Source organism: Phycodurus eques, chromosome 15 (genome assembly GCF_024500275.1).
Source record: "Phycodurus eques isolate BA_2022a chromosome 15, UOR_Pequ_1.1, whole genome shotgun sequence".
NCBI lineage: Eukaryota > Metazoa > Chordata > Actinopteri > Syngnathiformes > Syngnathidae > Phycodurus > Phycodurus eques.
The window spans coordinates 7107596-7124172 of record NC_084539.1 but is presented as its reverse complement, the minus strand read 5'-3'; the positions used below and the strand labels follow the sequence as shown (position 1 = coordinate 7124172).

General features: G+C 42.5%; 1 protein-coding gene across 12 annotated transcripts in view; it reads right to left on the bottom strand.

Moving 5' to 3' along the window:
• Nucleotides 1-16577, bottom strand: part of rgs3a (regulator of G protein signaling 3a) — a 138303-nt gene that overhangs the window by 30668 nt on the left and 91058 nt on the right. For 9 of the 12 annotated variants that reach the window (XM_061699184.1, XM_061699183.1, XM_061699182.1 and 6 more), the window contains one exon: nt 13751-14698. In XM_061699184.1, the coding sequence (XP_061555168.1) occupies nt 13751-14698 (948 nt within the window). Of the gene's footprint in view, nt 1-3886; nt 4463-12172; nt 12892-13750; nt 14699-16577 lie in introns of those variants that run through there. The other 3 variants (XM_061699186.1, XM_061699191.1, XM_061699193.1) reach the window with 3 other exon arrangements.

Below are 16577 nucleotides of genomic sequence, written 5' to 3'. Positions count from 1 at the left end.
GGACGTGTCAGCACAGCGACGGTGTAGCCTTGGAGATGCGTTTGGCTGAATGAGGTTTGGACTGCATGGATCGCTGCATCCTCTTCCACCCATAGAGATGTCTCCTGCGAGACTATTGAGATGCTTTTAAAGGCAATGAGAGAAGCTGCTTCGATTGGACAGGATTGAAGTCGGCTGTGATGACACCCACACCAGCGCAGACGTCCCACCTTTAAATGAGCTGGGGTTATGCCGGTCCACGAAATTACCAAGACCAGGTTTAGCCTGCCTCCTCACAAGGTTACGCCAAACATAGCGTTGGATTTGTGCTAGTTACGAAAATAGAGCCCTTAGTGTTAGAGGTGGAACACCACCAGACGTGACAAGAGACTCAGGGTTGAACGCAATCGTCTCTGTCGCTCTGACATGACCACCCATCTGATTATTGAGGGGCCCAGAGTGTGAAGAAAGAGCAATTTCGCTGAATGACAATAAATGTGTTTTAACTCATGGAGGCAGTAATTCAATTGCTACAGTACACTGTGTGTATGTGGCGTATGAACACTTCACCAAACACAATTTTCAATAATATGTCCCTTCTAAGTCTTTGTTGCACAATTTGTAGATAACCTTGCCCATAAACCTTCGGTCCAGTGAGCTAACAATGTGAGGTGTATGTTAAAATGAGGGTCAATGAGGTTTGCCAAACAAAATTCGTCCAGATTATATCTGGAGCACCCAAAAGTCGACATTCTTCTTTTGTTGCCTGCAAAAACAAAGCCAATCAAATAACAATAATTTCGACATTCTTCACCCAGTCAAGCCAAAACAACCCAAAAGAGTCGAGCTGTGAAGGAATGACTGTCGGTCTTCCCTACTAACACGACATCACACCTCCTCTTCCTTCCTCCTCATTCAGTCTTCTAACATCTGACTAAAAAAGTTGGCGCCAAATGATCCAAACAAATCATCTTGCTCCATATGTGTCAGAATCGTAACGCTGTGTGGCGTCATGACCTTAGACCGGTGCCACACAACATACCGCATAACATGTTCATTCATGAAGGCTCAGTGAATATTTGCTATGTTCAAATGCATTACTATTCAAATCTATTCTATTCTTCTTTCCATTCTATTTATTTCTATTCTATTCAATTTCTAAAGGGATATAGTAGGAGAGCGGACAAAAAAATATTGCAGTCCTGTTTTGCAACAGCACATTCCACAAATGCTAACTGCGCCATAAAAACATAAAATAAAAAAATACAAAATCTAAGCAGAGTTAAAGCACATTGTCATGGATGAAAAAAGGAATATATAAAAATAGCAGTTTTGTACTAATAGGGCATTTCTTTTCCTACACAATATTTTGCCACTAAAAGAGTTTCAAAGCAAAGCAATTATACAATTATGCAACTGTAAAAAATCCAAAAGTATGCTTTTGCATTCTTGACGTACAGAATTCTACTCAATTTTAAAAACCCCACAAGCTCTATATATTGAGAACAAAACATCATGTTAACTAACGCACTTAACGTAACGATCATTAATGAAAAATCATTAATTCTCTTTTTGCTGTTCCAGGCCGGAAGCGGCACAAACTGGCCAGAAGTTGCCTCAAAGAAAGTAAGATTAGTACTCGTCGGACAGTGGAGACAATTGTTCTATGAGTAGCTATTTATAATTAGCATGTAATTATAGGTAGTAGTCGTACACAACATCTGTGCTATAGAACAACAAAATTCACGTTAGCGCGGAATCATGCTGCGTTCACTCGAAAGAGTTTATTTAAGATGTTTAATGTTTTGTGGTTTAATAGTTGTATTATTTTAGTCTATCCGTTTAGTCATCTGACCTTGCTGGGAAAAAAAGGTATTTAAAAAACACCTCCATATTGGAAACTACACAAATATTATTTTGCTCACATGCTCTGAGGTTTTGAAACTTTATAGCGTGCCTGTTGCGTAACGGGCACATGGATTGGAAATCTAAACAAACAAATGAACGCAGCTAGCGTGTTTGGATGATCGTAGCGGCCTCGATAAGCTCTTCCTGGTGGATCTTGGCTTGAGGTAAGGAAAAATTCCCTCTCTGTGAGGCCTTTTTACAAGACTCAGAAAATACATTCTAAAAGTCATTATGTAAACAAGAAGACACACGAGGAATCATCATCCAAAAATACCGACCTCCACCTATAATGCTTTTAGCCTTGAGAGAGCACTCCTGGTGTGTTTGATTGGATAGTCATCTTTCATTGTCTTTGCCACAGGAAATGTTTGCACAACTATTCCAGTTAAAGGGAAAATTGGTGGTAAAATAAACCGTTGAAGCCCAGCAAGTCTATGGACATGCAAACACACACACACACACACACACACACAGTCAGGGGCAAAACCAAAACATTCATTAATATCTAAGAATAAACCTCATGACCCATAGACAGGATACTAACTCATCCCATCGTCAAGTCACATAATGAACACACAAACTAAAGGTGCATTGTCTGCAAATTTGAGTACAGTTAGCGTTTGTGTGTGTGTGTCTCCTGTTATTCAGGCCCACTCAGGAGATGGCTGCTTCCTGCGTGTCACAAGACGTAAAATGCTTCTGCGTCACTTCTCCGAGGATCTCAAACAAGTGATCAAGTTACCCGGTCCAGTCCCGGAACTGACTGTTGCCATCCCGTGAAATATTACAGGGAATTTTCCGGACTTACACTGACCTTTGCGGGAATTTTAAGATATGCTAATGGCGCCATGGTGCCATGCCATTCATCCATCCATCCATCTACTCACCCAAATATTCTCTATAGCACTTGTCCTCATTAGATTCACGGATGATCTGGAGCGTATCGCAGCTGTCTTGGGACGAGAGGCCCGATTCACCCTTGTGGACTGGTCACCAGCCAGTCGCAGGGCACATTGTTGTAGATAAACAACCGATCATTCACACTCACACCTATGGACAATTTAGAGTCTTCAATGAACCCAATATGTGAGTGTCAATGGTTGTTTGTCTGTATCTATGTCTAGGCGTGCCCTGGCGATCAGTCCAGCGTTTACCCCACCTCTTACCCCAAGTCTGCTGGGATAGGCAACGGATGGCTAGTGACTCCAATACAAACAGATTAGGTCAGCATACATTGACTCTTATTACAAATAGGAGGCACTTAGCAAAAGTACCACATGCGTAGTAACGTCATCCGAGGCATAAATAAAGGGTCGACTTCCGAACAAACACTCAACACAAACAAGACGCTGGAATCTCGGAAAAGCCAACGCTCTTCTGGGAAATCGCAGTGGTGCTGCTGATGCACCTGCTCGTGTAAACGTTGAGCTTCAACTGGATGTAAACAACACACAGCGGTCACTGAACATCGAAGTGTTTCGTGTTAGTTTAGAGTCAGTCTCGTAAGATCTATTATGTAATGTAACACTGGCGGCACGGTGACCGAGTGTTTAGCACATCGGCCTCACAGTTCTGATTTTGAGGGTTTGAATCTGGGCTCTGGCCTTCCTTATGGAGTTTACATGTTCTCCCTGTGCTTGCATTTCTCTTGGTAGTCCGGCTTCATTCATTCCAAAAACATGCTGACACATGAACTGAAGACTCTAAATTGTCCCGAGGTGGAAATATGAGTGTGAATGTCTTTCAACCAGTCTTATGTTTGGAGGATTTTCCACAAATTCTTGCGTTATACAATTTCAGAAAAAAATCTTGCGCATGTATGATTTCCAATGAATTATTATGTTGTACAATTTCTGATTGAATTCTTGGGTTGCCACGAATTCCGAAGGCAGCGTTCCAACTCCAGTGAATCACGTTACAGAATATTTCATCAAATTCTGATGTAGGATTACACACGGAAGTATCTCAAGTCCGAATAATGAATTGATCGCTTTCTTACCACAACCAAACTGCGCCAGAATGAATCATTCCTGTGTTCGACTGACCAAAAGCACCCGATGAGTCTGATGTCGAAGCAGAAGTCTTATTCAGACGTCAAACGGTAATGTATGACATCCACTCTTGTGTACCTTTGTGTCAAACTGCTCCCTTGACCCACGCAGCTTCCTGTGAGGACAGCATGTCATCATCCCACCACCGTTGTTCGCCTTGACTCTTGTCACCTCGTGAGTGCTACTGATTGTGAGTCTGCATGAATACAATTCATAAATCGAGCCCAATTTGTTGATGTTATCTCACTGTATGAACCTTTTGTGCTGCTGAGAGGGTGACACAGGTGAAAAGTCATGTAGCGGTACAGTACAGTTATGACTGGAAGCTTAATTGTCATTGTGCAGTGTACAGTTCGATCAAATGGCAGGAGTGGCTGAGTCAGCGACAAAACATGTATTCTTTCACGTATACGAGTGTAACGACGCCATAAGTGCTTCATTGTCAACAACACTACTGATTGAACCATACTACTACCAAGGCAACCGGCCACGTAATCACAACCAACTCAAACGCATGTGACGCAGCAATGAAACATGACAGCGTCTGGATTGTCTCCTACCGAAGGTAAACATCGTCAAGAGAAGTCTTCGTTATACCAGCGACGACATAAGCTTGACAAAACTTCGTTGCTTAGACAATGTCCAGCTAATAAGCGCCAACACTTTGAGGGCTGACACCAATTTGAACTTAAGTCTGATGCATTGTCATTAAATTACTTTACATTTGGAAGAGTTGTGTTTTGTTCTGGAATACAATGGGGTTTCCATTAAAATAATCATGCACCAGCATTTGACATCGATTTGTGCTTCGTTGCATAGTCTTTGTTATGGTATTACATATTTTAATGTATTACGAAGATGCTTAACTTTTATAAGATTTCCAACAGAATTATTGGGTTTTCATTATTTTCCCCCCAATATGATTTCTTTGTACAATTTCCAAATTAATTCTGACTGAATTGAAACTGTACAATTTCTGACAAAATGCTTGTGTTCGCACTATTTCTGACTGACGTTTTTGTTTGTATGATTTTCAATTAAATTCTTGCTATTTTACCTTTACCCCGACATAATTCTTGTGTGGGTCTCTTCTGTAAAACAAATAAAAATAAAAATAAATATTGCTTCAATAATTTCTCGCCAAATTGTTTTTAGAATTTCTGAACGAATTCTTGAACTTGTATGATTTGAAACTAAGTTGTTTGTAAGATATTCAACCATAGTATTGATTTCACATTTTCTGACAGAATTCTTGTCAAATCTTGCAGAAGCATGATGATGCATTCATCATCAACTTTGTGACGGTGATCTTTGACTAGATTATTGGTCTACTGTGCTATACTATCAAAAAAACAACCATATAAATTTACATTTATATTTAACAAATAGTCGGTCAAATGTCTTGAGTCCACATACCTCCCTCAATGACTCAACACCGATAATATTTCTACCTCATCAACAGAATCCTCACATATTGTGCATTAAAAAATTTAATACAATTTCAAACAGTTCCCGAGTTTCTTAACAAAGGTCTTTTACATGCTTCGGTTAAAATGACAAAAGGATAAACGATTACAGCACGCTTAACATGTTTTTTTTGGGGGGGTTTTTTCGTGGGGAGGGGGGCAGTTCTGTCTCATGCGAATGAGCCAATGCTCACCCTTTTAAACCTTTTAATTTCAAACTCTTTGGATTGGACTCATTTTACCAGTTCCATTCAAAATAAAAGGCAATAAACGTGGAGTATTAAATGTAGTTGTCCACTTTTAGGCGGCACGGTGGCCGACTGGTTAGAGCGTCAGCCTCACAGTTCTGAGGTGCGGGGTTCAATCTCCGGTCCCGCCTGTGTGGAGTTTGCGTGTTCTCCCCGTGCTCGCGTGAGTTTTCTCTCCGGGCACTCCGGTTTCCTCCCACATCCCAAAAACATGCATGAATTGGAGACTCTAAATTGCCCGTAGGCGTGAATGTGAGTGCGACTGGTTGTTTGTTTGTATGTGCCCTGCGATTGGCTGGCAACCGGTTCAGGGTGTACCCCGCCTCCTGGCCTGATGATAGCTGGGATAGGCTCCAGCACGCCCGCGACCCTAGTTAGGAGAAGCGGCTCAGAAAATGGATGGATGGATGGATGTCCACTTTTAGCTTGTAGTCCCATAAAGTGGAAAGGGGGAAGCTCCGATACCAGAGTGGGAGAGAACACTTACGGTGTTTATTAGAAAAGACAGTTGGTGGTTCAATTTATTGCGAGCCGTGAAGTTAAACACCATAAATGGCAAAGCGCCGCATTTGAGTTCGCTCCAGTTTTTGCCAATAGACTCGACTCACGGGACATCATGTTGACTGTCCGCAGAGTTACTTCATGTCTGTAAATATTTACCCGTTCACATTTAGTATTTTTGTGCTGTCCCACATTGATTTGAACTTTTGTCCCGTGCTGGCCTTCTATCAGTAAACAACGAGCGACGCTTATGATTCAAATGATCAATTGATTGTCCCAGAACGTGCCGTCAGTGACAAGTATAGCGGCCTAACTAGATTTTATTTTTAAATTCCCTTCTATACCTAACAACATTAACTCTCATCATCAGCAGATATTTCAACACTATTTTTCCATAAACTCTATTTTTAGCTATGCTCACGCGCAGCAGCGTGACTTGCAGAGGTAAACCGTGGGGCACATTAGACACATTTGTCTTCACAGAGCAGAGCTGCAGTGCTTAACCCAAAAAGTACACTTGTTTACTGATAACTTTGTTCACGGGGCCTAAATTGTTTCCAGTAATCGCTAATCGCATGGGAGCAGGAGAAGCTATTACGCAGCTTTGGGAAAGTGGGAAACCTACGGGTACAAATGGGCTCAAAGTTCTGGACTTGTTTGCAATATACGTCTGTGTGTGTGTGTGTGTGTGTGTGTGTGAAGACTCTTATTGTGCAAATGTCTTTATTTGAGTAAGTGAATACCTCTGACTACTATTCGAGGATACACATCATCATCATCCAAATAATAATAACAATAATTATTGTGAGTAGTAATTTTACCTTTGCCAAAGTATTTCAAACAAACAGCTTCTACTGTCTACATTTGAATAAATATATGCCTCCCACCACTATTTGAGGAAATATGTTATTATGTTATTAACGCTCGAAGTTGCCTAATCACTAATCACGTGTTTTTGTCATCTCGTCTTTTAATCGGCCAGTTTACAGAGGACTTTTGACTCTGCCGTCTGGTGCCGAATGCCGGCCTATACGCACTGTGGAGTAGCAAAATATGTGGCCAACACGGTGACACAGTCTTCATACATCCGCACGGGTATGAGAGTACAAAAACAAGCTTTGTGATGGATGAGAACTGTGGTTGGCCTTGAGAGCTTTGGCTGTTCCAATCGCCAGTCTTAAAAGATTCATACCAGCGTTAGATCGGGATTGGCGGCGAAAAAAATGAAACTCCATCTTTGTTGCCAAAATGTTAATGCACAGACAACAACTGTGTGCTAACAAGAACTTCATTCATCGTGGAAGTTATTTGCTCCAACACAAACCAACATCACGACACTCGTGCTGACATCAGTGTATACGGCTGTACAGATGTTACAAGCAAGTGGAAATATTTGTGAGACCGGCAGCTAGGATACAGCTACTATGACGTCAGTGTTGTAAAGCGACACAAGTGACGTGAAGTTGCTGTGTTATTTTAGCAAACATCTTGTATAACGAATGGCCAAGAGCAGTAAGTACTCATAGTACTCATTTGAACTTCTCCAAAGTACTTGAACGGTCTTGCATTTGAATAATTAAACACTTCTGGCCACTGTTTGAGGACATACATTGTTATTATTAGTAGTTTTGACTCTTAAGTTTTGGGAAAAAATGAGAGGTGGATATTACATAGTCACCCTCCAAATGTACTGCACGGGCAGGAAGTATTCCTGCAGTATTCACATCTGCTTAGTACCACACTCATCCTGCGTCATACCCACGCTGTATGTAACATAAGAAATGTAACTTACAGTATGCCCACTTTTGTTCCACCCACTTGCGGGGACCCTTGACACGACAGCAGGGAATGTAAGTCGCCCTTAACGAACTCACCGCTAAAAACGCTGTAACTGTTTCCACCACACATCTGCCAAGACGGACGGTATTTACATGCATTTCAAACAAACGTTTTACAACCCACAAACAAAATGTTTACAGGCCGCGTTAAGATGTGTTCGTCCTAAGGTCTCAGTGAATGCAGCGTCTCCATAAACAGGATGGAAGAAAATAAATGGTCGTGTCGGGTGGAAATGTGGAGGGTGATTGGGTGGTTTTGTATTTGGGCCTCATGACGCCTGGTGAAAACTTGTAATACTGCTGCAAATGACACACGTCCTTCAAAACATAGTAGAATCACATATAACGGGCATAACATGCATTGCCTACGTCATATTGAAGCGACCACTCTGTTCTTTTGTTGTAATGCACAATTCGAGCTCAGGGGGTACATGCCATAACTTTCAATATTTAGTACTGTATTTCAGAAGGTAACATTTTAATAGAACATGCTTTTTCAAGACTTTTTTAGGAAAATATAATACAGGCTGCGATTGCGATGACAGCTGGGATAGGCTCCAGCACGCCCGCGACCCTAGTGAGGAGAAGCGGCTCAGAAAATGGATGGATATAATACAGGTAAAGCACTCTATTTTTGTAAAAAGTAGATCATTGTTTTTATTTTTTAATATGCAATATCCTGCGGAAGCGGAGAGAAGAAAAATCCCTAAAATTGTTGATTCCTGCCTCAACACATTTTAGAAACCTTTCGTGCAGAAATGGTAATATTTTACCACACGAACAAAATTTGCCAAAGTTTTCAAAAGCTGTAAGGGCACATAATGGACATAACATTCATTATCATGATTCTATTGTTTTCTACTAATTACAGCACGTTATTTTGTTTAATATCATATGATAATATCACATGATTGCATGTACAGTAGTATAACTACTTGTAACTGGAAGAAATATTTCATTAAAATGACTGGGATTATTGTAAATTTTATTTTTATACTATTATCATCCCTCTGTTATTACTTTAATAACTTCTTTAATTATTATTACTTTCATAATTTATCAGTTTAACAGTTAATACTTTATCAATTATTTTAGTATAACTTTAACTGTTATTACTTTGCTATTAGTTTCATTATTATGACTTTGTTACTTCAATACTACTTCAATTATTATCACTTTGCTATTACTTTATTATTTTCTTTATTACTTCCTTAACTGTTATCACTATAATGTTCATTATGAATTTAATTATTATCACTTTAAATATTGTTTCTTTACCCATTATTTATTATTACTTTGTCATTATTTGAATTATCATTAATGTAATTGTTATTTTATTTTTTAAATTTAACTCCGACTTCAATGTGACTTTAATTATTGTTGCTTTGTTATTACTTTGTCAATTATTTTATTTTCATTTTCAGAAATCCTTTCAATTATAGGAATTACTATTAACTTCAATAATCTTTACTTTAATTATAACTTATAATTGATAACCTTGCGGCACGGTGGCCGACTGGTTAGAGCGTCAGCCTCGCAGTTCTGAGGACCCGGGTTCAATCCCCGGCCCCGCCTGTGTGGAGTTTGCATGTTCTCCCCGTGCCTGCGTGGGTTTTCTCCGGGCACTCCGGTTTCCTCCCACATCCCAAAAACATGCATGAATTGGAGACTCTAAATTACCCGTAGGCGTGACTGTGAGTGCGAATGGTTGTTTGTTTGTTTCTGTGCCCTGCGATTGGCTGGCAACCAGTTCAGGGTGTACCCCGCCTCCTGGCCGATGACAGCTGGGATAGGCTCCAGCACGCCCGCGACCCTAGTGAGGAGAAGCGGCTCAGAAAATGGATGGATGGATAACTTATAACCTTTTTCTCTGCCGCACAGTTCTGAGAACCTGTGTTCAAGTCCTATTTTGATCCCAACCTTGTTTCCATCAGAAGAGAAAGAACAACAACTACTAGTACCACTACTACTACTACACTTTAAAAAAAAAAATCCTTGAATGTATACCATAGTGATGTAATTGTACATTTCTGGCTATCAATTACACATGCGTCTAAATCTTCCCATTGCTTTCAAGGACTATTGTTGTTATTGTTCCAAAAGGCAAACTGAAAGCTACATGGCTTACATGCATACGCACAAGTACTGCACACACACGTTTACTCTGTGCCACAAGATGTATACGTGCGAGAGTGACAGATGACATGAAATAGTGGAAACACATTCACTCCTCAAAGGAGCTGTGCCCGTGACCCCAATAGGGGCGGTCCAGCTGGCCTCGACTCGGCCAGGACCAAATCGTGTCGGGCCGTGTGGGAGGCACCGCTGTTTGCTCACACACATGCACTCACATATATACTGCACAATCTCGATCCCATTTAAGGCTGTGGTTGAAATCTTGCTGGAAGTTACGTGCATGTATTACACAAGATATACACAATGCAAATATGAATTTTAACTGACCCCATCAGAGCTTTGTCATCTGACCTTTACCAGAATTTGATGAATGCTGCCCTCTGTTGGACAAATAGTGAAACTGCTCTCGTACTGCTGTACCACCTCAAAAGTACTCTGTGCAGACGACAGGCAGTCCTCGGTCTACGACGGAGCATGTAAGTCGAAACTACAGTAAACATCTGTATCAAAAGCACTTCGAGGCCATTAATATGAATCGTTTGAAATGAATACTACTACTACTACTGATAATAATAATCGGAAACTAGTTAAAAAAAACTCATGTCTGGACCCTCGTAAATATATGAAATACACTTCAATTTCCGCTAGATTTCCACATACAGACAGCTGAACCCAAATTATGATTTAAAGTGCATTTTAAATTGTTATGAATAGCTATAAATGACACAAGAACGTCTCGTAAGACCGTCATGTTTTTGTTGTTGTTGTTATTTTTTCGTGTTGGGACTTTTTGTTATACAGTGAAATAAAGTCCCATTCAGTCTGTCCCATAACGTGCACTTGCTCCCTTTTACCACGTGAGGTCACTCTTTCCATAGAATCCAGAGAAGTCCAACATGGCGCGGAAACACAGCATTAAATCCAACTAATTGGGAAACGATGACCTCTTTGACATTTTCAGTCAAAACTGAGCATCGCGTGTTGGATATCATCAGGTTGTGCTGGTGTACCTAATAAACTGGTTACCCGGTATTGAATACTCCCCATTGTGTTTGAGTGATTGTATCCAGCTAAGATTTTAAGGTTAGGTTGAGGTCATCATGACTATGCCTGTGCTTCGGCTCGGGAAGCCATTATGTCAATGACGGCAGGAGCACCAGGATGTTTGTGTGTGTGTGTGTGTGTGTGTGTGCGTGTGTGTGCGTGTCACACAGCCTTGTCTGTAATTATAAGGTAAGATTTGGACTTTGGGTCAGATGTGAAGGGCTCGGAAGTGCACTGGAAGTGCACTGAATCAACGACGCACCCCCACAGAAAGACAGGGATGCGAGTCTGTGTTTTGTTATTTGTGTGTACTTTTTTTTATAACCGGGTGTGTGCACCAACTCATGACTGCTTAGTGCTTCAAACGCCAAGGAATGAGGCTTAGGATAAGTGTTTTCTCCCAATATGTATCCCACAACGAAAGGAAACAACAATGGGTGTGTCGTTTGTGTGTGTGCGTGTGTGTGTGTGGAGAGAGAGAGAGAGAGAGAGAGAGAGAGAGAGAAAGAGAATATAAAACTCATGACAGCTGGGTGCTTCAGATATGAAGTGCTCAGGAATGTGTTTTGCAGGGCAACAGCAATAGGAAGACAATTATTTATTTCAGTGTGCGTGTGTGTGTGTGCGTGTGTGTGTGTGAGAGAGAGTGTGTGTAAGTGTGTGTGTGCATTAGATTAGGTGTGTGGATCTCTGATTAAACTCCTGACTGCTTGGTGCTCCAATATCAAGGGCTGAGAAATGTGTTTTGTCAATGACAAAAAAAATAAAATAAAATAAAATTATATATATATATATATATATATCCATCCATCCATTTTCTGAGCCGCTTCTCCTCACTTAGGGTCACGGGCGTGCTGGAGCCTATTATATATATATATATATATATATATATATATATAGATACACACACACACACACACACACACACACACACACACACACACACACACACACACACACACAGTGTGTGCTTCAGATGTGAAGAAAGATATGTATGTGTGTGCACACATTTTGTATGTGTTTATGGAATTAGATTTGGATTTCAAATTAATGTTAGATTAAGGTCATGAGCATACTTGGTTCTCCGGACGCCAAGGACTCAGGAGTGTCTTTTGTCAATAATAGGTGTGTCACAAAAGTTCCAGGACTGGTGTTTGAAAAGATAGATTTCAAATCCAAACTACAGACTACAAGTAATCCTTCTGGAGTCTAACGCATGGTTCCCGGCCTTCTCTGCCACCTCCGGGATCCGGTCGGGTCAGTAGGGAGGTTGCTCGAGCAGGGAACTGTCAGATGATGAGGACATTGTGTTCAAGCACGTTGTCATGGTTCATGGTTCTCGTGCACTGAACTAAGCAAATATCGCAAGATCCCCATAAAGGGATCCTGTGAGGCAAGAACTCGCAGACGACGATGTCTCTCACAACGAAGAATGGGAACAATACAACTTTGGACGTCCACTGTCTTGCTCGCTTTGGAATTGGCGATGTTCCGCTGTAGGCTCTGGCGTTCGGTGTCTGGGTCGTACTCGAAGATTCGTGACTCGTCAAAGAAAATTTGGGTGTCCAGGATCAAAGGCAAAGAACAAGGGTCTGCTTTGAGTGACCTCCGTGACAGGCAAAGGGAGCTTGCGAGGTGATCAGTTCCCTTGGCTGGACAATCATAACCCATCCCCCATACTCGCCCGATCTGCCAACATCAGATTATCACCTTTTTGGACCTTTAAAAGAAGGAGTTAGGGGTCAGCACTTCTCTGATGAAGAACAAGTTAAGTTAGATGTAAAAAACTGGTTAAAAGCGCAGCCGACTGAAAATGACGAGGCTGTTATGCATGCCCTTGTTCATGGTAAATGGGCTTTTACATGTAAAGAGTTTTTCTACCTTCAACCTGATGCCCACATGCCGCCCGAGCTCGTCCGATATTGGAAGCTGAGCAGGGTCGGTCCTGGTTACTACTTGGATGGGAGACTGCTGAGGGATACCAGGTGCTGGGGTTGGGCAGCGGGCCAATCATCTGCTCCCGTAAAAAAACTACAGATTACTGAAACCGCAATTGCCTCAATGCGTTGAGAGCTCGACTAACTAAGCTACTCAAAGCAATTTAAGAGTGTCTCCATATTGACTTACTGACGACACAGCATCAGGTGCAACTTGGGGTTCAGTATCTTGCTCAAGAACAATTGACACGGTCACTGCGGGTGGAACCCCCAACCTTCAGGTTGGGAGATGCCTACTCTACCATCTGAGCCATGCCGGCTCATTGATGTTCATCAATGGACAGTTGGTGTTGAGAAAAAAGGAGATTATATTGCAAAGTAACAATGAAATCCCCAATTTTTGGGCTTTGTTTCTATGTGTATATTGCCTTTCTGTAGCAATAAATAAAATTGGGCTTATTACTTTTCGACTGCCCCTCGTACTTTGGATTTGAAATATGTCTTTTGTGCCACGAGTCCTGCAACCTTTGCCACCCTTTTTTATGCATCTCCACAACTACAGGAAAACAAGGATGTGTGTGTGTCTGTGTGTGTGTGCAGCCATGTTTAAGATCATATCGGCCTGAGTGTGGACGTGCTTACCTTCCTCCCAGAGAAGAGCATGCAGAGCTGATGCACGGAGCCTCCATTCTTGGTCAGCTCTTTCTTCAGGGTCTTGGGCGAGGGCAGCGTCCAGCCGCCCTTGTGGCGCGTGCCGCCCGCCTCCAGGCAGTTGATGGCGTTGTCCGAGGTGAAGCAGGGCGTGCGCGGGTCCTGCAGCAGGCTGCCCTCGCTGTGGGTGCGCCGGCGCAGCGAGTTCTGCACGCTGAGGCCCCCCCCGCCGTGCTTCTCGCAGGTGGCGCCCTCCACCATGGAGCGCCGCTTGCTGTCGCTGCGCTGCAGGTAGGCATCGTCGCTGTCGTCCTCCTCGGAATCCTCGTCCTCGTCCTCCTCCTCTTCCTCGTCGTATTCTTCTTCGTCGGTGTTGGGCGAAGAGAGCGCATCCGCGCTGAAGGAGCGGTCCAGGCGCAGCTCAGGGATGACGAATGAGGATGAGGAGGACGAAGGGGGGGCGTTGGTGTCGGGCGGCTCGGAGGCGTTGTCCCCGTCCGCATTTGACACCAGCAGGTGGAGGTGAACCTCCTCTTCCTCTCGCTCGACTCCCTCCTCCAAATCGCTCTTCCTGCTCGCACCATCCTCTTCTTCATACTCTTCCTCTCTGCGGTTGTCCTCTCTCCAGATCTCCATCTCGTGTCCGTCCATGCTCTTCCAGTCCTCGCCTTCGGTGGAAGGCGGAGGCGTGGGGGGCACCTTGTGGCGCTCCTCAGACCCGCCCAGGCTACCGAGGGGAAGGTAGACCTCATTCAGAGGGCTGAGGGGCTCCGAGGGGTGAGGGCTGCTCAGGGTCAAGGGTTCGGAGGGGCTGGACGGATACAGACTGCTCTCCTCCCCTTCAGAACTGCGGGGCGGTAGGTGGAGGCACACGCCACCTCGATCCCCCCCGACTCCGCCGAGCTCGCAAGAGGGCACGTCCACCTTTGGCTCCAACATCTGCACAGACACAGAACACGAAACGACTTTGAAATTGGAAATCAAATGTGCACACTGAAATGACAAGTTGAAACTCGGCAGTTTGGTAATCAAGTGGTACCTGCATACGTGAAAATACTGTACAATTGATGATTTCACTGTTGCTACTTGGTACCACAACACGCTTTGCTTTATAGGAGCTCGCATGTGCCTCACACCCCTTAACTCTGCCGTGAATTTTCAAGGTAGCGTCAGGTGTTCTCACATTAGCACACCCCGAGCAAGAGGCAGAGGCTCATTTGCATGAGACAGGACCGCCACTTCAAAATGTGCTAATTTGAATACACCTGCAAACCTGTTGTTGTTTTTTTCTTATTAAAATGCATAATATGTCTCTTTTAAAGGAAAAAGTGTTCCTCCATTTTTCAAGTTCCAGCACTTTAAAACAATTCAGGGATTTCAGGATTTTCAAACCTCAAAAGTTATACATTTTTTAAATTAAATTTGTTGAACTTTTCAAGAATTTGATGTGACTATAACAAACGGCCCATTATTGCAGTTTTGGATTTTCAGTGGATCTTTGATACCACTTTTTCTCAGACCGATACCTCTTGAGTACTCACTGATACCGAGTACCGATAGAATTTCAATTTACACAATGACAGAAAATTGTGAATAAAAACCTCTCTTTCTGTCTGACACACATGATGATTCGTCAATGTATCAACCCGCTGTAGTGTAGCACCAACTACTGGTGAGGAGAATTTACCGGTAACATTTTTTTTTGCCAAAACTATCAATGGCTGGTATCGGCAGCCTTCGCGAGTACCCGACAGATTAAAATAAGGTTGGTTTCGCCACACCGACACCTGATATTGGTACTCGCTCATCCTTAATAGTAATAAAATAACACTATTGTTTAAAATCAATTTTCACACTTTTTGGTACTTACAAAGCATAGTCATACTAATACTAAAAAAAAAAAAAAAGTGATTGTATACTTGACTGGCCTGCACAATCCTGACCTCAAACCTATAGAACAACTTTTGGATGAATTAGAGCAGAGGCTGAGAGCCAGGCAATCTCGTCCAACATCAGTGTGTAACCTCACAAATGCGCATCTGGAAAAACGGTCATAAAGTCCCATAAACACACTCTAACTTTATGGAAAGCCTTTCCGGAAGGGATTAAGATGTTATTGCAGCGGGTGAACCGATGTCATATTAAACTATACAGATTAAGAATGGGATGTCACTAAAATGCATATCTGAGTCAAGGCAGGTGAGGGAATGTTTTTGGTCGCGGGGTGCTGGAGCCTATCCCGGCCGACTTTGGGCAAAAGCCTGAACGGGTCGTCAGTCAGTCGCAGGGCACATATAGACACCGACAACCATTGTACTCACATTCAAACTGGTAGTGAGCGGGAACTGAACCCACGCTGCCTGCACCGAAGTCAGGCGAATAGAAAGTGCATTGGATAAGACAACTTTGCTCATACTTAAATAAGTCAAAATTGTACAGCTTTCAGTATGGGGCAATGTAGTTGTACACAACTGCACACAATGACCAGAATAATAACCACACTGTTAATTACATTTGCATTTTAAGTATCTAAGAAAGTGCATTTTTGTGTTGTTTTGGGGATGAATCATATGCAATATTTAGCACTATGAAAAAAAAGCAAACGACTCACATCATGATGCATCTCAAAAGCACAGTTATCAATAAAAGACAAGCCTCTTGCAAAGTTATGAGAGTAATAAATGGTCAAAGTCAGACGCAATCCATCGTTTCTCTGTGTTTGAATGGCTGGAGAATCGCAGTAAATCAACACACGCGCAGCCAACCCTGCAACACACACGCACGATCCATCCTTCTATCCATACTCCCCACGCATGCT